The 23,513-nt window shown below is 38.9% G+C and overlaps 1 protein-coding gene across 1 annotated transcript in view; it reads right to left on the bottom strand.

The window, feature by feature from the left end:
- LOC137851573 (uncharacterized) overlaps nucleotides 1-11,238 on the bottom strand; it is a 37,959-nt gene extending 26,721 nt beyond the window's left edge. The window contains exons 1-4 of the mRNA XM_068672819.1: nucleotides 11,143-11,238; nucleotides 10,585-10,661; nucleotides 8,349-8,478; nucleotides 5,943-6,182 (exon numbers count right to left, since the gene is read on the bottom strand). Coding sequence (XP_068528920.1) covers nucleotides 5,943-6,182; nucleotides 8,349-8,478; nucleotides 10,585-10,661; nucleotides 11,143-11,238 — 543 coding nt within the window. The remainder of the gene's footprint in view (nucleotides 1-5,942; nucleotides 6,183-8,348; nucleotides 8,479-10,584; nucleotides 10,662-11,142) is intronic.
- Nucleotides 11,239-23,513: the final 12,275 nt, after the last annotated feature.

Below are 23,513 nucleotides of genomic sequence, written 5' to 3'. Positions count from 1 at the left end.
GGCAGCAAAGTGCCCCAGTGCCATTCTGGGAATTCAGCTGGCTCCAGCTGAATTGTGATTGGTACAGGATGACACTGTTTTCTAGACCCACAGTGAGGAGAAAAGTTCACAACCATTTGGAAGAGGAGCACTGCTGAAGGTCCAGCACCAGACTGAACTGCCCCATGGTGTAAACAGCACCAAATCTGAGGGCTGCTTGCAATACACCATAATGACCTGTCCCCAGAGGTGTAATACAGCCAGGACCGAATTGCTCTGAAAACACACATCTTCAGGATCTGTTACAAAAAGATTGTTAGCAAATAGCACCTGAAAACCAAAATCCCAAACAAATTCTGATAAACAAACCAGACGCAGCCGTATGTATGTGTTCCTGCTGTGTGAAAAATAAATAAATAAATAAATAAATAAAATAACATAAAAAAATATCAGAATTGCAGTCTTCGAATACATGCAAGCATCCATCTAAGCTTAGCTTTTGCATTTACCAAAAGGTACACATAGCACCTTATCATCCCAACTGCAAATAATTGCATCCAGGGAAAATTTAAGAGGCTCTCATTTTAGAAGTCCTCTGGCACTGCCATGTGTTATTACTTCCTATCTTTTTCATAGTGTATCAGAGTCTTATGCTATGTCCTATAAAGTGTCCTACAGCTAAATGTTCTTCATCTGTGCCACCATTTAGCTAAAGAACAAAATAAGGGAGAAAAAAAGTTTGTGCTCTACTTTTCCTAATGATACCTTGTTTTGTAATTACTAAAAGCATCAGAGTCCTTAGACAGCTGCTGACATACAGAAAGTAAGTTCCTTGAAACTGTTTGTTTCATCATATTTTAAGAATTAATACCTTAGGACATGCTAATCAGTTTCTGATATATGTAGTTTTCAAAATGCACTTCAGGGAAGAAAATGCTGGAAATGACTAATAACAACAAAGATATGAACTTTACTTGTTATAGATCTAAATCTGAATCTTAACATTACTAAAGTACTTGGCCATCTTAAGTATTTCGGAAGCCTTAAATAAAAAATAAATCCACCTCATTCAGTGAAATAGAACATCCTCTTTTTCTAAGCAAAAGACTTAAATTTATTAATTTTTGTAGCTATATTTTAAAATGAGTGTCAGCCTCTGCTAGATGACTGCATGATAAGTGTCCTGAAACTTCAGGAAAAGGCACTAAATTTTTCACAGCATTTGTGTTTCATTTTCAGTGTAATAAAAATATGGTGCCCTTTTAATAATGAATAATAGATCTCCTGGTATGATTTACATGTGTGGATTAAATGTCACGTTTGAAAAGTTGCTGTTTTATTCATACTGAATTTCCCTCAAGTAAAACAAAATGGTACCCAGCTACTGTTACAATATTGCTAGTACCTTGCCACACTGATACATAAATATTAACCAGCTGATATACTCCTTAAAATCTACAGATATGTGAATTGTTCTGTCACCAACTCAGGTTCAATATGCATATGGACTGATTTAGTGCCATCTCCAGTTCCAGGTACATTGGGGAAAATGTGTCACTCCTGTGATGACATACTCCTGGAGCTCACATTCTTTTTGCCAAAGTACCGATTTTGAGAGGCTGGCACGGAAGAAGGGCAGCTGCCAAATGGGTGCAGTGAGACTGTGGTCAAAAGGCAGCTTGAGAAGCCCAACACCAATAAAATTGGCCCTGAAGCTTCACACATGTCCCTGCCTGAGCAGGAGTGTTGGACCAGATGACCTCCAGAGGTCCCTTTCCATCTCAACAGGTTTATGATTCTGTGATTCCCTTAATTAGAGCTGAACTGACATTGCAGGTGAATGAGTGGCTTAATGAATGTTTTCTAAATGTCACTTGCAGGCAACCTCATCAGCTTACAGTGTTATTCATAAATGTTGAAAATTTCCTACCTGAACTTCCCCTTCTGAACAAAACCTCACTTCCTAACAGGTAATATTTTTCTGGGAAAAGTTTCCAAGTCTGTTTATAATTTAATTTAAAAATCTGCATATACTTGAAATAGGAACATTTCTTTCAAATTCACTTTTTGTAGTAGGAGAAACTTTCAATGTATAGTTGAAATTATTTTTGTAATGATAACAAATTATAGGTGAAAACAGTTGTGTGTGTGCTTTGTTTTGTTTGTTTGTTTGTTTGTTTTAAAGAAAGTGTGCCATTTTAGCCACACTCAATTTTTATTCCATTGAAGGCAATGAATATTTTGACTCTGAAAAGTGTGGGATATCTTACTGTTATAATTATTTTGTACAGCTGTTTTAATGTTCACTGAACTAAGCTAAGTGGACTAATTTTATTTTTCTGAGCAAAATCAGACTTTCATGCACCACAACTTCTTGTTTCTGCTCTTAAAGTCATAATTAAGCTGAAAAATGTAATAATCTAGACTTGCTAACACTGCACCAGTGATGTGACATGGATCCTTCGGAGTAATAAGGCATTGCTGTAAATACACTAAGCAAAAAATGTTCACTGAACATCTAGGACTTAACTATAGTAGGATTTTGGCCACTATGAGACACTGGTAAGGAAATTATACTAGTAAAATCTTTGGACTGGTGTAAAGATGATGCAGTTACAACTTTGTAGGCACTGTCAAGGAAAATCTAATTTCAATAACTGCCTTACCAGATGCAAAGTAAGCATTTCTGCTTTCTGCTTTCCTATCCTCTTCTTACTCAACTTTGAATGCAAACTTGGCAAAAATCTGTCAGTGCATATTGAAAGTTTAAGAACAAAGGTTCTTTACCTCTAGTTTTAACCTACTGCATTTTTTTGTTTGTTTCAGATTGAGTTTGACTTCAATTTGTGTTAGAAGGTGAGTGAAGCTTCAGATTAGCTCCTGCTTCATGTAAACCAGACATCATTAACTCACAGAAAGCCTACAGTCCCTTTGCATAAATTAAATGTGTGAAAATGTCCTTGAAATGCAGGGTCTAAAACAAGTCTCCTTCAGATCATGCTGTTAGGTGCTGTTCCTAAAATGGTAGAGTCATTTGAAACAGCAGTTACATTTTATCCCTATCCAAAGCATCCATGTATGTTTTGTCCAGTATAATTTGTGTGACCATCTGGCCTTACTGAAAACCAAATAAAATTCAACTGGAACTATTAGGAGCCACTGTCTAGTATGTAGTCAGAGGTTGTTGGGGGAGGTAGGTTGACAAACTAGAAAGGAGGACAGTGAAGGAGGGGAAGGAAGGGGAGCTGGCAAGCTGGAGCAAAGAACATTGATTAATGAACAAAAAACATTTCTGAAAGGTCAGGTGCGCAAGTCAGACTAGCCCTGAGGCAGATCTAACTTACATGACCAGCACTTTCTGTACGCAGCAGGTAACCCATGCTGACACCAACTTTGCCGACATGACAAGGTTATTATTTTTGGAAGGATGTAGTGTTCTGGAACAATTTCTCTAATGTATTAGTTAAAACTAGGCTTTCCTTCAATATCAAGCATGCATGTCTTCCTTTTCACCATGTTTACACTAAACTCCTATCATTATTCTGGTCAATGAAAACAAAAGCTTATTCTTCATCTGTGAGCACTTGCATTTCCCCCCTGTAATATATCCCAGGGCAACAGTGCTGTATTTATGATTGTGTTTAACTCCAGATACTCATCTGCATCTCACCAATAAGACCTCACTGCTTACACTAAGTTTTGTAGTAGACACGAATCATCTGAAGCATGAAATTTTCCCCATCTCAGCACAGATCTTAGGGGTTTCTTTTGAAACACACCTTAAGATTTTGTGGCAATTCCAAAGTGGAAGAACAGAAAAGTAGAAATGTTCAGGATACAACATGTATGTATTTAGAATAAGCTGATGAAGGAGGCTTTCTAAAATTATGACAGATTTTCCTATCCATTATACAGTAATGAAGACAGGGAATCAACAGGGGTTCATTTAGTCCAACTGCTCCTCCTGGTCCTGAATTTTAATTGGACTTCCCTGAGACCTGCACACTGGTTAACTAGACTAAAATTAAGTTTGGTGAAGATGTCCTCTGTGAGATTCAAAGGGTACTTTATATCAAACTCTGCAACAATGGTAGAACTACCGAACATTTCTCTCAGACCTTTGAATGAAGCAAAATTAGCCATCTCTAAGTTGTTTTTGAGGCATCTGCACAACTCAGCAGAGATTCATAGAAAGACAAGTATTCAGACTTTGCACATACTCCTCAACAAGTCCTACAAGGAGCAGCTGAGAGAGCTGGGCTTGTTGAGGCCTGGAGAAAAGGAGGCTCAGCTCTTTATAAATACATTAAAGGAGGCTGTAGTGAGGCGGGGGTTGGTCTGTTCACCCACATGCCTGGTGACAGGACGAGGGGGGATGGGCTAAAGTTATGCCAGGGGTGTTTTAGGTTGGATATTAGGAAGAACTTCTTTACTGAGAGGGTTGTTAGGCATTGGAATGAGCTGCCCAGGGAAGTGGTGGAGTCACCATCCTGGAGGTCTTTAAAAGACGTTTAGATGTTGAACTTAGCAATATGGTTTAGTGGAGGACTTGTTAGTGTTAGGTCAGAGGTTGGACTCAATGATCTTGAGGTCTCTTCCAACACAGACAGTTCTGTGATTCTGTGATTCCTTTGCATTGTGGAGGAGCTGGACAAGAGACTGGTCATTCTGAACTAGCTCTTGCTTAGTAGTGAGAACTAAGCCATGCAGTTTTGAATAGGGGACATTCCCCAGTGGGAGCAAAGCAGCAGGTGAGACCCAGGAGAAACACAATGCTGAAAGCAAGAGGTGGGGCTTGATGGAGTCATTCAGTAGTACTGCCCTTAGTCTTCTTTCAATGAAATCTGAGAAGACAATACTTCATCCTCCCAGTTATGGAGGAATCTCAACTTGGCATCAGTGATTTCTCTGACAGTTATATGTATTTGTTTTAACATCATGTGAGAGTCACATTCACAATTTCCCTCTTTGTATGTGTGATTCTTTTCATGCCAACAGCTGTATTTATGAACAGATTGTTCATTATCTATTACAAATGATAAACAATTAAACAGCAGAAAATGTGACTTAGAGGCAATTCACATATCACAAACCCAATAGATGAAATGACCTATCCACAAGTAACTCTAAGCATCAATGTTGGACATGTAAATTTGCTTTATCTGAAAGGAATAGGGACTGTCTTTCTGTTCTGTATCTACATAATGCTTAATACAGTGGATGGGGTGAAGGAAAGAAATCTGCCGTTCAGGTTGTACTGTAAAATAAATAGTAATTGAAAACAGAAAAGCTGTCCTTCCTAATCTACCAATGCCTCATAACAGAAAAAGACACTGAGAAAAAACAGGGTTGATTCCCAAACTGTAAAGAAGCTTTTGTGTGCCAGAGAGTTTAGCTAAGACCAATGCTTCAACCAGCACTAGGCATTAGCTACAAGAGCAAGCAACTGACACACAACAATCCTGCCATGCACAGCATGCTTAGGCAGGAAAATATGTATGCCTCAGTCACAAAAGACAGAATAGAGCCTCAAGTGTTTGGGCTCCTTCCAAAATAATCCAAATGCTGCTTTTTTGGCAAATAGGGGTCAATGGAGCTAAAAACTCACAGAAGGATTTGGGCATTCATGTGTTTATATACACCCACTCGTTCATTTATTATTCTAAAGCTACTTTACTGAAATCAAATTACATAGCTGACAAGCTGCATAGATAAGAGAGAATAAAAGTAAAATTTAAAATTAGCTGACAACACTACATGATGTAGTGTATATTTGGCACTTTTAGAGTGAGTGATGAGGGTTAACCTAGGGGGGAAAAATGCACCTTCCTAAATTGCACCTTAAATTATTAAATAAATTATGAATATGATGGAATGCATTAAATATATAAGCCTGAAGGAGAATAAGCGGATGTGTTTTAACTTTCAAAGCAAAGACAGCATATTTAAGATGTGTTGCTTACTGTGTGGATACTTTGTCCGAAGTAGATCTCAGTGTTGTAGAAGTTTCCATCATGACTAACAGGCAGAGTGGTCCTGATCCAAGGCTGTTCCTTCAGTTTGGGCCACTGCAGTAAGTGACCACCTAAGCGGTTGAGAATGGAAACTTTCAGCGTATAATGGCCTTTGGGAACCTTATCTTTGACTCCCCTCAGGCATTTGATGTGAATTTCTATCGGCTGTGATGTCTTGGAGCAGTTAACCTAGGGAGAAAGCTCTGAGTTACTGACCTGGGTTGAGCTGACTTTAACCATACAATTAACCAGAAAAAATTTCTTCGCGAAAATAGTTACCAAGAAGCATATTTCTTGTTCAGGCTGCAATTACCTATTGCTAACTGAGGATCTGCAATTAGGGAGGTCAAAAGTCATAGATATAACAGATAAAAAAATAATAGAAATACTGCTAATAAAATCCTTCAGTTCAATCCTTGAGGGGAAGGTGGATCTGTTGAAGTATGACACCAGAAACCATTAGTCTGCAATAGTAAGGCAGGATTCACTGGAAAGCAACACCTTCAAAAATATGTAATGCTTTGTAGGACGGGCACAATACATGACATGATGAGCAGGCTGCAGGCACAGAGAGGCAGGGCATACCATGTTTTCATACTAATTATTAGCCTTACCAAGGCTGTTAGTGCTGTGTAATATGCAGAGTATCCTTTCACCTTCTGATTATCATATAATCAGATTCTCTTAAAAATAGTAATCAAAGTGCAACACGTGTTGAGTTTAATAACAACTCCCTACAGGCACCTTTATTCCAAGTCCAGACAAAGGGAAACATCTGCTCCTTGCTGTTGACAAGATGTTGTCTGAGTTACAGAATGCTTAGTATGGTATAAATGCTGTGTTGCGTATCTGAAATGTCTTTTTGGTGCTTTTCTAGTATGCTCAGCTTGTAGTGTGGAGGTTGGCAGAGGAAAACAGGCATAGTGGTATGATCCTTGCAAGTCTCATCTGTGTAATAGTATAGGGTCCATCCCACTATATCAGCATACATATCAGTCTTTCTGGTATGTATTCACAAATACTTTCTGAAATACTTTTTTAAAGTATTCCCAAATACTTTCTGCAAGATCATGCATATAACAGGGAGTCCCAGTTAGCTCCAGTGTTAACTTCAATGACTAAAATGACTTCTCCAATAACTAATTATTTAGTGCTTCAAATCAGCAGTGATTGTTTTCCCCCAATGAGGAACCAATTTCTTCCACTATTTTGAGAAAATTCTAGTGCAAGAGTAGTCTTCTTCTAGCATAATGTAACATAAGAATCCGTGTCACACTTCAAAATCAAATGGCTACATTGACTAGTAGGTTTCCTAGTCTTGCAATTTGAGCATACAGTAGCTAATAATCTCTTCTTTAATCCTGCCTTGGATTTATTTTGGAATAGATAGCATATTTCCATATAGATAGAAAGCTTCTGGAATTAATTTAAGCAGTTAAATAAACAGTTGAATTTGTTAAAGTTCTTTTGTTTTTCAACACAAACCATAGTTAACAACTAATCTGAATGACAATTATTTTCAGCTTAATTAGAAAATCTTAATTAACAATGAAGATTTAACCTTAATATTTTTGGTTTCTAAATCATATATAAAAAATTAACACTATGTGAATAAATAAGACAATCTTTTTAAACCTCAAGGCAGGATTACTGATGCAGGCAGACTTCGTTATTAAACACATTCTAAATTAAACGCCTCTATGAATTTTATACTGAAATACATAGTGATAGTTTTGCATGCCAAATGTGACATTTTGTATTTTAGATTCATCTTCTGTAGTAATTTTGGAAATGTCATACAAACAAAGATTTTGTCATTTACCAATGGAATTACTATGCATGGCCGGTTAGCCATCTCTTTTCTGGCTCTTCTGGTTGTTTCAAGTCAGCAAGCCATAAAAAATCTTTATCTCTCTGAAACACAGCAATTTGGAAGATAATCGAATAGTGACTGGGGGGCAGAAACGCCAGTCTGAGGAATTATACCACAATCTCTCTTGCATTTACAACCTTCCTGAAAGCGAGTGTCAGTTGAGTAGGAAAAGGAGATAGAAGATTCATCATATTTCAAGCCTGTCTCATTTGCATGGTGGCATAACTTTCTCATCTCCTGCTGAAAGACTTTGCTTGGCCAGCACTGACAAACTGTTTTGAAGAACTCTTGTCATGCCCAAATGATTCACCATTAATAGCTTTAGATGTTCTCTTTAAGTGTATGGTTACTACTGTTGTAAAGAATATTTTCAAACCTGCTAAATTCTATCCTCTTAAACCATGAAAGGAAATAAAATATAGGATAATGCAATACAATTGATCTAGTCTTTTAGCAAAAAGAGCACTTGTGGAGAACGTTACCTTCCCACAAAATCTTGCTGCTCCATTTAATCCAGTTTTCATGCCTGCAAGGTTACCAAAGCTGGTTACAATTTCTTCTTCACATCCATTCACCTTTGCTGTCAATGGCTGACCTTCTGCTCTGCAGTGGCTACAAAGGGAAAAGGGAAGAACTGCAAAGAAATCAACTACAGTGCAGACATGAGAAACACTTGCCATTGGAACTACATCACAGTTTGATGTTTTCCTGGAATATATCATAAACCCTGCAGAGAACACCTAGGGGAAACAACAGTGTGCAATGCAGAGAAATGGATAGGCTTCAAAAAGTAACACAGGAAAAATACAGTCACAACTCCAGTAATACAACCTTTATTTGTCAGTCTGTGCCACATGTTGAGATAAAGGAACTTTTAGGCTCAGATTCAAGATTAACAAAATTAAAGTAGGAAGTCATTGTCTCTGTTGACACTTTTAGGACCAATTGACAGCTTTGAAACATGTTTTTGGGAATCATCAGTTCCTTAGGGACTGAGTTGCTTTTATCAATCTGAGGCTTTTTTTCAAAACAATCTTATAGCTTTAGATATAAATCTTGTATTTTTTATAAACCTAATTTAAAGTAGTATTATATAGATAAATTGTATATGTATATATAACTACATAAATGCACACACACAGCTTTTCATCTGTATGTCAACCATTAAACTTTCATTGGCATTCATATGTTAACTTTTTGTTAAAGTAGTTTTTGGGGTAATTATATCACCATGAGGAATTTTCGCTTAAGGGAGATCCACAGACCAAAACAGAACTCCGGGAAGTGGTGTAAGTACAGAATTTTACAGGATACCCCAACACCACCTTACTTAATGCACAGGATGCACAAAATACACTGTAACGTATGGAAAAATCTCCATTTTTAGTGCTCAGCAGAATCAAATGGAGAACTAAGTCTTTTACAATAATGCAAAATAGGTAGTCCTGTCTCCAAATTCTTGACACATGCTTACCCTTTTTTTTTTTTTAAAGATTATTTTAGAAACATATATAGAGATTTGCATCAGCTAAATTGTCAATGGCACATAGGTCAATTGTTTTGCAGATTCTTCTACCAGGAAAATTGAATCATGTAAATGCACAGACAACATCTGAATTAGCTGGAAGGTCTGCATAGACATTAGTGTCAATGACATAACTGGGAATTTTGCCCAGGCCACAACTGACCAAAACTAATGACAAGAATCTGCGGTGTTAAGGACTGAACACAAGAAATGCATGGTCAACCAACCTCAAAAGTTTTATCTTTGAGCTGCATTCAGGTAAACTTGGGTCCAATTTCCCTAAATGGAGGGAGTAGAAGATGTGCCTTGAAAGTCACTAGCTAGCTCTTAGAGTTGAAACATCTGAGAAGTTAACTTTCCTCCTCAAAAATAATGGTCTGTTTGGAACTTTGTACTTATTTAGTTTCTCATGATGGAAATTATTTCAGTTAATTTGGTTAGAGCTGCATTGACACAGGGGTTCATTAGGACACCCATTTGCTTGCAATTCAATTTAAAATTAAATACACTTTGTTGTTGATTTTATTACTTTTAAACTACTGTATCTATTGCCTTTATTAGCTGCTAATACACTATTATGAAGGTAAACAGTTTTCATTATTGAACATCAAACATTTAAATAACCACAGTTGATCTCTTTTTGGGTTGCAACATTTTCCTCTTTTCTCCCCTTTTGTTGGGTATTAGATTCAAGAGAATATTTTAGTCAGTAAAATTAGGCATCTTTTGTGCTCACCAGCATGCTCATCAATTGTCACAGTAGAACAGAGCTTCCTAAGCTGTATCCATGAGAGTTATTTATTTCCTCTATTCATTTCTTTACAGGTATTTTGATACATGTCTTTATCTGATGGTCATGCATTGTTTGATCATGAAAATATTGCTCCAATTCATATTTCCTGTACTCTCTTAGGGTAACTCAGAGGCAGGGATGAAGGACACTAGGAGAGGCCATTTGGTCACCTTCTGAAGCAGTGTGCATAGCATTTAAAAATTGCAGCCCAGGCTTGGTATCTGAAAACGGAGGTAACCAAAAAACAGAGGCCTCTTTCAGAAGCACAGGCTTAATTTTTCTAGGTCTGAGGTTCTTTGTCTGTGAGAAGTTCCATTCATTAATATCCGTAAAGCACTGAAAGGCCTTTGGAGGGAAAGCACATTAGTTGGAAGCACAAAGTAGTTCTTATCTGACATACCTTTGAAAGAGCTCATGAATCCTGGCTTGCAACTTTTGTTTGTTCTGGTGAGAGACTTCCTTGTGGTACTTTGAGACCTACATGCCAAAAAAATAAAAAAGAAAAAGTAAATAAATTAAAAAAAAAAAAAAGATTGTTTCCAAAAATACAGAAAAACATGAAAATACAAGCTACAAGTGTAAAATTATCTACTGTTGTCAAGCCTTAAAGCCAAAAACATTTTGGAAGAAAGAATGCAAAAGTTCTAGACAAGAACCTGTCTGTTTTCAATGAAGGGTAGGAATCTCTCTTGAAAAATAAGGCACTGGGAAAGTTATTTGCAAAGAATCCTTTATATTTCTAAAATCAATATTATCAGAGTATGAAAGCAGACTACAAAAAAATATATTACAAATATCTCTGTGTATAGCTTTTAACATAACTTGTTTAAATTATTTAGAAGTAAAGCAGAAACAGCATATTTGCTTTAAAACACAGTATGACTTGCCAGTTGTCTCAGCAGAGAGCCTCAGATGGATACAATAAATCCTGCAGGCTCCTGTCAGGCATTGCACGTACCTGGATTGCAAAGGTGACATGACCAAATTGGCTCACATTGAGACCTTCCAGCTCTCCACGTGGCAGTTGTATCATGGGCAATACTCCCTCCACCATTGCTTCTCTGTTAGTGGGACCTAAGCCCTCATAGTCCTGGACTGCTTTTGGCTTAAGTTCACTATAAGTCTCCAGAACAGGGACCCATGTTTTCTCCCACCCCCACAAATACTGTCACTGACTTTCTTTCTCCAGCCGGGAGAATCACCACCTACACTGCTTCCCCAGGAAGGTCTGGGAGCTGGCTCCTGCCCCATCTCTTGCTCCAGCAAAGCTGGGAGCTTTCTGTTAGGGCAACTGAGTCCCACAGTCTGGCAGGGGGTGCAGCCACAGAGGAACACACCAAGAAAAAGTGTAGCTTGGTCTTCCCTGGCTGTCCCACAGAGAAGTGCTCTTGCCAGTGTAGCAGAGACATCCCAGTGACAGCAAGGACCAAACAGAAACATTTATAGTTCCCAAAAGGCATGGGCACCAGGCTGTCATGCCTAGGACATTTCACTGTGCCAAGCAACAGTGTTAAATGTTCTCAAGAAAGTTTAGTGACAAAAGCTGCAGACCAGAGTTTGGTAGCAAATGGAAAGAGGTCTTGGACTGAGGCAGGTAAAGCTAAAGTTAGGAAGGCAAGAGGAAGGCTTAGTTCATGATTTATCTGCTGGATCCAGCTCTTAGTGACACCTGGAATAGCCATGTTTATAAGGTGGGCATCTGGGTTAAGAAGTAAGATAACACAGAAAACTTTTCACTTAAAATATCAAGTAGCTGTAAGATTACAACCTTCAGACATTGCCAGTCTAGGCTTACATTAAAAAAAATAATAATAATAATAATTATATTACCAGTCTCCCATAGCTATCCAATCCCCTTGTTTATCTTTCTAATCTTAATTAAATAATGAATATTCAAAAGAAAATATGAATTGGGATTCTCTATATGAACTGCACTGTTTTCCATCTCTCAGTCTCTGAAGTGGCAATGGGAATATGAGTTAAAGCTATTTCTACTGGATCCTAGTAAAATATTTGTCACAGTGTGTCATGATAATTTTTTAAAAGCTCTATCATCTACCTAATAAATTTGTTAAGTTTATTCAAATCTTATTGAACAGGAAAAGTGCAATGAGTCATGGTTAATATTTCTTTACCTACACTAAGAAATATATCAAAAATTCAATGCTTAGGGTCCTATTCAGAAAACCTCTATGAGTCTGTAATACATCTTCTACATGATTAAAAAAAAAAAAAAAAAAAAGCAGGAAACTCGCTTTAAAATGAATTATTCACCACCTTGAATAAATTTCCATCTTTCTTATTTGCAAAACCCCAAAGTCAGTTATGTAAATTTTAACCTACACTAATTACCTCAGGGGTGTGCAAGTAAAGGAAAGTAGATGCAGTAGGAGAAAAAAAAAAAAATCCTAGACATTTCCATCACCAGGAAGCAATTTAATAAAGGAAAAAATGTGTAAGTTTTCAAAACCAGTGCAGTTGTTTTTTTTTTTCTTTCTTTTTTTTTTTTTTTTTTAATGTGGAATAATCATTGCAGCAATATTCTTTGAATCAGAGATTTACTGGAATAAATCCAAGTGTTTTTACTCAATAGCATATACCATTGCACACATAACTAAACACCCATTTCTCATCATGACACCAGCATGTCTAGACCATAAAAATGACCCATTGTTGACAATGGGTGTTCCCAAAAAGAAGGCATGTAATGTGGTTTCTCTTCATGTCAATAGACATAGAGGGCCCCTTCAGAAAAAGTGACTAAAATCTGGGAACCACTGGATGCCCATCAGAGCTCACATGGGATGTACTGGAGAATTAGGGCCTTTTGCCTGAAGACAGAAGGGCTCAGTCCTGGCACTGCTTGGTCCTATTTCCCATCCTGATACCAAGGCAGCGATTTAGCTGTGGAGCTCCCTTCTTCACAAGTCTTTCTTAGTTTCTTCATCAGCTACCTTGAGGTGTAATTATACAAATGGCCCATCTATTGATTTCAGAGTGCATGATCAAGACCAATATTTGAACAAGGTCTTTCAGTTTGGGATCAGCCTACAGAAGCACAATGTTAAATATTGTTTCCACAGCAGAGGCAAAACCAAGAACCTGACCTGGTGCTATTAATCAGTGCCAACTATTTTCATTGTGAAACTACTTCACAAATGGTAGATTTTGATTCCTCTAGTAATTTTCAATTTGGAAAAATGTAAACAAAACACATCCTTTCCACTTAGGACAAAGCCCACAAAATTCAGCAAAGCTTCTAAGCAAAATGGAATTGCTTTTCTATCATTTAATGAAGTCCTGCAGTAAAAATATTTACCCTTTCCTTATTTTTTGGCCAGCCCTAGTACTGATATTACAAACTTCTACTAAACTATTCACCCCACTGTGATTTGAAATTTTAAGTTGAGCTTCAGCCCTAATGAAATAGCACTTCTTGTGAGTAATGCTGTGAGGGTCCACCTTCCTGCAGGTTCTCCCTGCTAGATAGGGGCACAGCAGTGGGAGCGTGGAGACGCCACCAGCAGGGACTGCAGTAGCCCTTCACATGTAGGGAACTACACATAGAGATGCATCCCAGCATCCCTTCTTTTTTCACCTTGAGAAACCACTTATGAGTACATTACAGTGCAGGTAGAAACACGCACAAAAGGCTGCATTTCCAGCCATAAACAAACACCCTAATATAAGCTTTTACCTAGGATTTCCACCCACTCATCCCAAATCATTTTGCCATAACATCCTGTCCACCCCATTTTTACATTTGGGAGGAGTGAAGTGCAAATGACTTGCCTGAGCTCACCTAGCAAAGATTCAGCAGGGATAGAAACAAAACCCATGTCTCTAGTCTCACTGGTGCTAGCCAGCCCTCCTCCTCCACACTATGTCTGCTGCATGGAGGTTCAATCCCAGTGACTTTCAAGATCTAGTGCAATGTATAGCAAAAAAAAAAAAAAAAAAAAAAAAAAAAAGGGATCAAGAAAAAAAATGTTGCAAGATATGTTCACTTTTCTTTACACCAAAGTGTAAAGAAAAGATTTTGACAGTCCCATCCCAGTCCCATCCCCTCCATGTTAACTGCAGAGAGATCACAGGGAAATTAGGCATTAAGAGGTAGGCAGGATAACTGCCATTCATGGAAAGCAAAGAGAGTTTAGTAGCTGGACTGAAAGCTTTGAAAGCTGCACTACTCTTACTTGTTTTTGTTTACTGAAATTTGATTGATCTTGGCCTGGAGATGGCTAAAAACCAGGGTTAAAGTTGTGTCAAAATTCATGGTGTCCTCTGTCAAAAACATGTCACAAACTTTCAAACATGTTTTTAGAAGGAAGAGAGAAAAAGCAACTCCTCTGCCATGGCTTTCCTTCCAATGAGAAAATTAAATTAATTTGCTCTTCATGATCAATACAGGTTGTTTTCTGGATACCCAGTACCCTGAGCTGGTGGAAGGGGATGGGGAGCAGGATGTGGCCCTCACCATCCACGAAGAACTGGTTGGTGACCTGCTACGGCACTTGGATGTGCACAAATCGATGGGGCCGGATGGGATCCACCCAAGGGTGCTGAGAGAACTGGCAGAGGAGCTGGCCAAGCCCCTATCCATCATTTATCAGCAGTCCTGGCTATCGGGGGAGGTCCCAATTGACTGGCGGCTAGCAAATGTGATGCCCATCTACAAGAAGGGCCGGAGGGCAGACCCGGGAAACTACAGGCCTGTCAGTTTGACCTCAGTACCAGGGAAGCTCATGGAGCAGATCCTCTTGAGAGTCATCATGCGGCACTTGCAGGGCAAGCAGGCGATCAGGCCCAGTCAGCATGGGTTTATGGAAGGCAGATCCTGCTTGATGAACCTGATCTCCTTCTATGACAAAGTGACGCGCTGGGTGGACGAGGGAAAGGCTGTGGATGTGGTCTACCTTGACTTCAGCAAGGCTTTTGACACCGTCTCCCACAGCATTCTCCTCAAGAAACTGGCTGCTCTTGACTTGGACTGGCGCACGCTTCGGTGGGTTAGAAACTGGCTGGATAGCCGGGCCCAAAGAGTTGTGGTGAATGGAGTCAAGTCCAGTTGGAGGCCAGTCACTAGTGGCGTCCCCCAGGGCTCGGTGCTGGGGCCGGTCCTCTTTAATATCTTCATCAATGATCTGGACGAGGGCATTGAGTGCACCCTCAGTAAGCTCTGCAGGAGGATCTGGATAGGCTGCACCGATGGGCTGAGGTCAACTGCATGAAGTTCAACAAGGTCAAGTGCCGGGTCCTGCACCTGGGGCGCAATAACCCCAAGCAGAGCTACAGGCTGGGAGATGAGTGGTTGGAGAGCTGCCAGGCAGAGAAGGACCTGGGAGTGATGGTGGATAGTCAGCTGAATATGAGCCAGCAGTGTGGTCAGGTGGCCAAGAAGGCCAACGGCATCCTGGCTTGTATCAGAACCAGTGTGACCAGCAGGGCTAGGGAGGTGATCGTCCCCCTGTACTCGGCTCTGGTGAGGCCGCACCTCGAGTACTGTGTTCAGTTTTGGGCCCCTCGCTACAAGAAGGACATCGAGGTGCTTGAGCGGGTCCAGAGAAGGGCGACGAAGCTGGTGAGGGGCCTGGAGAACAAGTCCTACGAGGAGCGGCTAAAGGAGCTGGGCTTGTTCAGCCTGGAGAAAAGGAGGCTCAGGGGCAACCTTATTGCTCTCTACAGATACCTTAAAGGAGGCTGTAATGAGGTGGGGGTTTGTCTGTTCTCCCACATGCCTGGTGACAGGACGAGGGGGAATGGGCTTAAGTTGCACCAGGGGAGTTTTAGGTTAGATGTTAGGAAGAACTTCTTTACTGAAAGGGTTGTTAGGCACTGGAACAGGCTGCCCAGGGAAGTGGTGGAGTCACCATCCCTGGAAGTCTTTAAAAGATGTTTAGATGAAGAGCTTAGGGATATGGTTTAGTGGGGACTGTTAGCGTTAGGTCAGAGGTTGGACTCGATGATCTTGAGGTCTCTTCCAACCTAGAAATTCTGTGATTCTGTGATTCTGTGATCATAAAGTTAAAAACAAACAACTGAGCCATTTGTAATGGCTAGAAATAGAAGAACTCATGCTCTTTCAAAAAATGATACTGCAGAACAAAAAGTGAGATTTATTTTAGTCATGCTATGCCCTTATTACACAGAGTAATACAGATACATTTAGTGACAACATTATAAGCTGATAATTTTGATAAATTTGCAAAGTATTACTTTACTTCTAACAACTTTTCTGTGTTGAAGACTGAGCTACCCATTAACACTGGAAAGCAGTATCTTGCTGGAGATGTGTACAATTTTATAAAACATATATATTCAATTCAAGACACTAATCTTGAACAGCTACAGAAACTTAAACCATAGCTGTAAAGTAAACGTGCTAAACAAAGACCTGCATTTCCCCAAAACTCAGATATTTTCATGCAGGGAGTTGATCAAAGAGGACAATTCAGACAATTTAAAGAACTTAAGTCACTTATTTTAAGAGGCACCAAGAAAATTCAGAAGTGATCTCTGCCGCTGAGCTACCTAGCTCATGCAAAATAAAGATTTTGCCTCTTCAGACACACAACAGAAGACTTGCCCTTCTCATTTCTAACATGCCATATGCAGAGAGGCCACCTGTAGTTTCTTCAGGACCACTAGGTACTACTTCAAATACTTCTCATTTCACAGTTGAGCAGATGCAGCATCAAGGTCATAAAGCTTTGATGTCCTCATCAAGATCTACAGCGTGTTGTAAGTGTATGCAAGGCCATTTATCAGAGTGTCTGACAACCATAGCAGAGCACTGAAAATATACAATGCTGCAATGGTGTTTCCATTGATGAAGAGACTTTAAGCATAAATGTGCCAGCCTGTCAAAACTCTGTAAGTTCAGATCTCTTCAGATGAGCCTAGAAATCATCTGCTACCAAGATCCAGGTAAGCTTAGCCTAAACACGAAGACATGATGGAAGATGTCGACTACAGCTTATTAGGGAACATATTCTATTCAGTATAAGCTTGTATAGTACAATCATTGCCAGTAGAAATCAAGTGAAATATGTCAATCCATGTATCTAAAATAAATAGTTTATATTAAACATCTAAATATACATATATGTATTTATAAGCTATGTAGAAAATCAGGATTCTACAGTCTTTTCTACTTTCTGGATGCTGACAGCAAACCATGACATGGACAACTGAAGAGAAACTGAAAGGAAATACTAATCAGAAATACTGAGTCTTTTTTTGTGGGGGTATTTTTCCCCCACTCTTCCTTAATTTAAACCTGTTTGTTAATTTCAGCACAGAATATTTTTATTGTTTCTATAAACTTTTCAAAGTCTCTCATGCAACTTTACTCCTTTAATTCTTTTATTCTTCCCTAATGCAGGTTATCTATCTTTAGGTATGTTTTGCAGATAGTAAAAACTGAGTCATAGTAAATAATCTGCTTGTTACAGACCCATAAAAACTGATGTTTAGGTCTGAGGTTACAGTCCACATCTTTCTCAGTCCCCATTCCTTTTTTCAACTGACATCACAATTGAAAATTTGCCTACTTAATTGTAATCTAAAAGCATTGGCTTTAGCTTTACTCAGTAACTTCCATTTGTATTTGATCTCACATCATTGTCTATTTCAAGTGTGCAGACACACTTGAACCATTTGTAATTAATAGAAATTCACTGGTTTATCATTAGTATTTTAAAATTACCACGAGGGATACAATGCTTTAGGTACAGTTCACTATATGTAAGTGACTTAGATATAAGAGTGAAAATGACAAGTTGCCACATCTAAATTTTTTTCTCTATAAAGGACAGATGGTCTCCTGGAATTCCCCATCCTGCTCCATCTCTCTTCAACCTTAACTGAAATGCACAATTGGTTCACATTTTCAGCTGAAATGTAGCTCTTCTTGTCTGATTTGTTCTCCAAATGCTGACGTGAGCAATGATATCATAGCATCATGCTATGATGAGACATCATTGAATGTATACATTTTGGTATATGTTATCAATGTAACTACCTCGTCTTGAAACCTGTGTCTTGTCCAAGGGTCTACTACAGTAGTGAGAGAAACCAACTATGTTAACAGATTGCCAGCAGGTTAAGCAACAGTGATGATTTCCCACCTTTGTACAGGGAAGCAAATTAGTATGCATGTAATGCAACTAAATTGTCTTTCCCAATATTCCTATGCCCCTCAACTTACAGATGATCTGGTTATGTTTCACATTAAGAAACTGATTTGAACAACTCCAAAACCCTTAAACTCAGATTATACATGGAAAGCCTGACAAAGCTCAATGTGAGCCCTGCTATGTGCAGGAGGTTGGTCTAGAAAGCCTCCAGAGGTCTTTTTACACCTGAATTATTGTATTCCATGAAACAAAGCTCAAAAGTACCATCCAGCACAGATTCCTCTCAATGAAGTCAGTTCTACTGTAAGATGACAGAAGAAAAAAGGTACAACATTTAGAGACATTAATTTATTTGTAACTCAGTAAAACCTGTGTAGTCTATTAACCCCCTTAAAGAGTCTACTGTCATAAAAACTAGTCAACAGTATACTTAGCTACAAGTGGGGCTACATTTTTCTCCACATGTATTAAAAATACAAATAAAGCCTCACTGGAAAAAAAAATGGAGAATATATAAGCAACCAAAAATTTGTTTTCACTGTATTTATGTTTGTAGGTTCATGCCTCTACGTGTCAGTAGTGTTCTTTCTTTCCTTTACAATGTTCATATGAGATCTGCTTCTTTTAACAGGTGGTCAGTATTTGATGAAGGCACTTAAACTTCAACAAGACTTGGCAATCACTGATTCTCTTTGAAGAATCTTTCCAATTGCCTCTGTTTATTGAACCATAGAAATAGACTTCCTTACTTGAGTTTGTATTAGGATAATGAGCCAGAGAGCTGACCAGTCAGATTATCTTAAGCAGCAGCAAATGCAGTATCATCATTTACAGTAGCTGTACAATTCATTGTTCCAGCTCAATAGAATATCAAGAATTGTTTTAGTTGTTTGATTGCCCTTCTGATCTTAAAGAATGAAAGAACACAGTAAAACATAAGTGAGCTCCTTTTCAGTGAAAAATAAAAGAAAATTTTTCACATGATTTTCATTACTGCCATCTAAATATTTACTTGACTTAAAATCCACATACCTCCTGAACAAAGCAATCAAAAGAGAACTGCAATTAAAAAGAGCAGCCCTATCAATGTTATGGGTTTCCTGACAGCACAGTGACAGATTCTTTACAAATACGTAAAACATCTTTTCCAGAGTTCTTATGTTGACATTGCTCCCTTGCTTCCCTTTCCATCTCCTCTGCCTCCAAAAGCCTGTAAATCTGAGAGTCCAGAAACAATGGAAAGGAGCCTTAAAAGTCTGGAGGGTTCCCAAGCTTCCTGCTGAGGAATCAGGAGCAAGCCTGATAGAATAAAGATATTTGGAAATGTCATGTTGCCAGAGTGGAGAAGCCCCATAGCTACACATACTGGTCTGGTTTTGAGTCTGCCTGATGCGTGCCGACCAACAGCTGAGAGGCATGGACTATGACAAAGCAGGACTGCAGGGAAGTGGTCATGGCACTGAGCCTGCCAGACTTCAAGAAGCATTTGGACAATGTTCTCAGACACATGATCTGATTTTTTCTTTTTCTTTTTTTTTTTTTGGGGGGGGGGGGGAGGGGGAGGGGAGGTGTCCTTTGGAGGCCCAGGAGTTGGACTCAGTGGTGCCTTCCAGTGGTGCCTTCCATCTTGGATATTCTATGATTCTATGACATCAGAAGTCCAAAGGCCAGAAGCCCAACGTCCCAGACTTTGAGAAATTTGCCTTGTGTTTTTCCCTTCGAGCTTAGATTTCAGTGAAGTGTTTTTTCTGTAGTTCTCGAGTAGTCTATTTAGGAGGACTATGATGAATTTGATGAGCTTGTCCTAATGACATATTCCAGAATAAGGTGCTAAGCACTTCTAATGGGCGTAGATTTTAGTCCATCTGTACCCTTGTTCTTCCTCAGTAAAATGGAGATATCCATAAATTCCTACTATTTCACATAAATGGAATAGAAATCATTATTTTAACACACCATGGAGATGCTTTGACACTCAAATAATGGGGGTAGTGTATAGATAGCTTTATGAAAACCAAGTAACCCACCTTTAAGGTGGGGTGTAAGAGAAACTGTCAGCTTTTGTATTCTTGACCTGCAATTCTCAGTAAAACAAAACAAAACAGAAATTACTCATTTGAACACCACAGACATAAAATCTTGGCAAATGTCAAACAGGAGTAGCCAGGTTTCATCTGAGCAAAAGTTACCTTCCTATTCTGTATTGTACTTATTCATGCAATTATCATATTCACATGGAATGATCACACAGGATGGCACAATGCTTAGTAAGTTACAGCTTTGTTGAAAGGAGGTCTTCAGGTACCATCTATATGTAAATAACAGTGTTATCCAATAGGGTAGAACATGCAAGCAAATGTACATTTGTATTTTATATAACTGAGGCCTGATCCCACTGATTATATCCTGGTTAGAGAGAAAATTCATTATTGCCTTACATAGTACCAAATTTTACCCATGTTATCCACCGTTAACCAAAGGAAAACTGATTACTTTACCAACATACAAATTGATCTCTCTATGACATGGCAAGGAATCAGAGGAACGATTATATTGATCCTGTAAGAATATTAGGTCTAATACAGAGGCATTAACCTTTGTTTAACCAAAACGTAAAACACATGAAAAAGACAACATTTTATTACTACCCTCCTGCAACAAATAACTCATTTCTTACTACTATAAATTCAATTGCTAGTACTTAAGAGCAAAAGTTGCACTTTACTTTCAGAGGTTCTTGATTAATTTACATTGAGGTCTTATATCAAAACTGACTATATGGTCATAACGACCAAGTCCTGCAAGGTGTTATGCCCTGCACAGGGGGCTAAAAGCAGCTGCTGAGTCCTTTAGAGAAAGATAGAAGTTGATAACAAGTTATATGTAGTCAAGAACACTGGCCAAGCCACAGGAAGTAGATGGTCAAGCAAGAAAGATATTATTGACTTCTGGGGCAGTATTGATCCTTATCATTGCCTCACTCTTAACTTCCTCTGAGAACACTCATAAGCTTGAGTAGTTGTTTTTATTGTCTCAGTTCAGAAACAGCTGAAAATCTTAGATCTGGCACTTTTCCATGTCATTTGAATCAAGGATTGGAAAGACTGTGTTGCTAAAAGCCTGTCAAGTACAAACTCACCCCAGTCACCAGTGTTTGCTTCATCCTCAGCAGTCTCTCATATTTTGAAAGCATCTTGCCTTTAATCAAACACGTTAAGCCAGGATTATGTCAGGCCTCTCCTCTGCACATTTCTTTTCGCTGTAAAATCAAGTCCTTTCCATAAGCATGCATCCCTGGATTATCTCATTACAAAATGTTTTCAGTGGAATTCTGCATAGCCTCCTTTGGTTTTACCTGCACAGTTTTTACTGTAACACAGGGCCAAATTTATGATTTTATTTCAATACAGTTTATTTTTCTTTATTAAAAGCAAATGTCATTGGGGCTTCTGAAATCTGTAAGGCTACATGGCAGGCCACAGGAAACAGTACTGTATTCAGAATTTAATATTCTTCAATGTGCTGGTTAACAGAATGTTGATATCTGCTTAATATTTTCTTTACAACAACCTATCAGATCTCCTCTTATGCTTTTTCTTGCCAACCTCAACTATTAGCTTTTGCAATTACAAAACAGAACATGAAACAAAGCTGTAGCTTAACAGAACTTTTTTTTTTTTTTTTTTTTACTATTGAAAATGCATCAGCTGTTTCAAAAACTTTTAATCATGGCGATGTCACACACTGAGTTGCTGTTTAAACAAAAGCCACCCATTTACCATGAAGCTACAAAGCAGAGAAGAAAAGCAATGAACTATGGGATAGAAAGTTAATACATGGATGTCCTCTGTGCCAACACTGCCAGCAAAGCCCTATTGCAAATCAGACGCTTCATTGGAGGAAATTTTTGGCAGCCTAAAATGAAGCAGCAACAGCTCAAGTATGTTTCTGAACCTCAGTTATAAAACTGTTCACATGCACTGTAAACTCTCGCTTGCTATTTTTAACCCCTGGGCTCCCACGTTTTGTTTTCATTTTGTCAAAGCAAAGGAATGTGAGAGAGATGTCTATTAGACTCCTTCACTCAGCCTGAGGGTTAATTACTCAGTTTGGTAGACATTTGAAAATATTATGTTACCTCTAACGGCAAAATTGATAGAAGATTGTTTCAGGCTCACTTTATGTCTTTATGGCAGATTAAATTAACTAATCATAAATTATGCTGGCTAAAGTACACCTGTTACTCACTAACCCTGCAGAAGGAAGAGGAGGATCTTTTCTCAATACAAAGTAAATACTATGCAGTAAATTAAAGATTTTTCAAATCACTAAACATGCATTCAAGCAACAAAAATTGGCAGCATCCCCAAGATGGCAGTGGCAGATTCTGAAGAACAGGACAGCATTCTGAATGCACAACTGCTGCAGAAACGCATCAGTACTGCAGTGCTACAGGTGTATATCCACAGATTAAAGCAAACAGACAGAACGTCTATTAAAGAAGAACAGAGTGTGCTCGCATTTTTGTTAGATGTATTGGAATACTAGGAGGACATAAGGGGTGCATGTTTGTGTGGTGGTTTTGCTCAGGTGGGCAGCCGAGCTCCACCACAACTGCTTTCTCACTCCCCTTCTTCTCAAAGAGAAAGGGGGAGAAAATACAACACAAAGAGCTCGAGGTTTGAGATGAGAATGGTTAAATTAAAGGGAAAGGGAATGGGGAGAAAAAAAAGAAACAAAAGAAACAATAAGGCCGCACAGAAGCACAGAGAGAAAGGAAAAAAATATATACTTCCCATCAACAAGCGATGTTCGGCCACATCCTAGGAAGCAGGGCCTCAAAACGCGTAGTGGTTGTTCAGGAGGACAGCCACCTCCCCCACGAGAGCCCTCCTTTTTGTTGCTGAGTGTGACATCAGATAGTATGGAATATCCCTTTGGTTGGTTTAGGTCAGCTGCCCTGGAGATGTCCCCTCCCCATCACTTGCCTACCCTCAGCCTGCTGACTCTTGGGGGCTTGGAGGGAGTCCTGATGTTGTGCCAGCACTATGCAGCAATAGACACAACACTGGAGTGATATCAGTGCTGTTCCAGCTACAAGTGCAGAACACAGCACTGTGTGGGCTGATGCAGGGAAAGGTGACTCCATCCCAGACAGACCCAACACAGTTTGCAACCCCAGTTTCCAGTG

Source organism: Anas acuta, chromosome 2 (assembly GCF_963932015.1).
Source record: "Anas acuta chromosome 2, bAnaAcu1.1, whole genome shotgun sequence".
Taxonomy (NCBI): Eukaryota; Metazoa; Chordata; class Aves; order Anseriformes; family Anatidae; genus Anas; species Anas acuta.
This window is presented reverse-complemented; position numbering and strand designations above follow the sequence as displayed.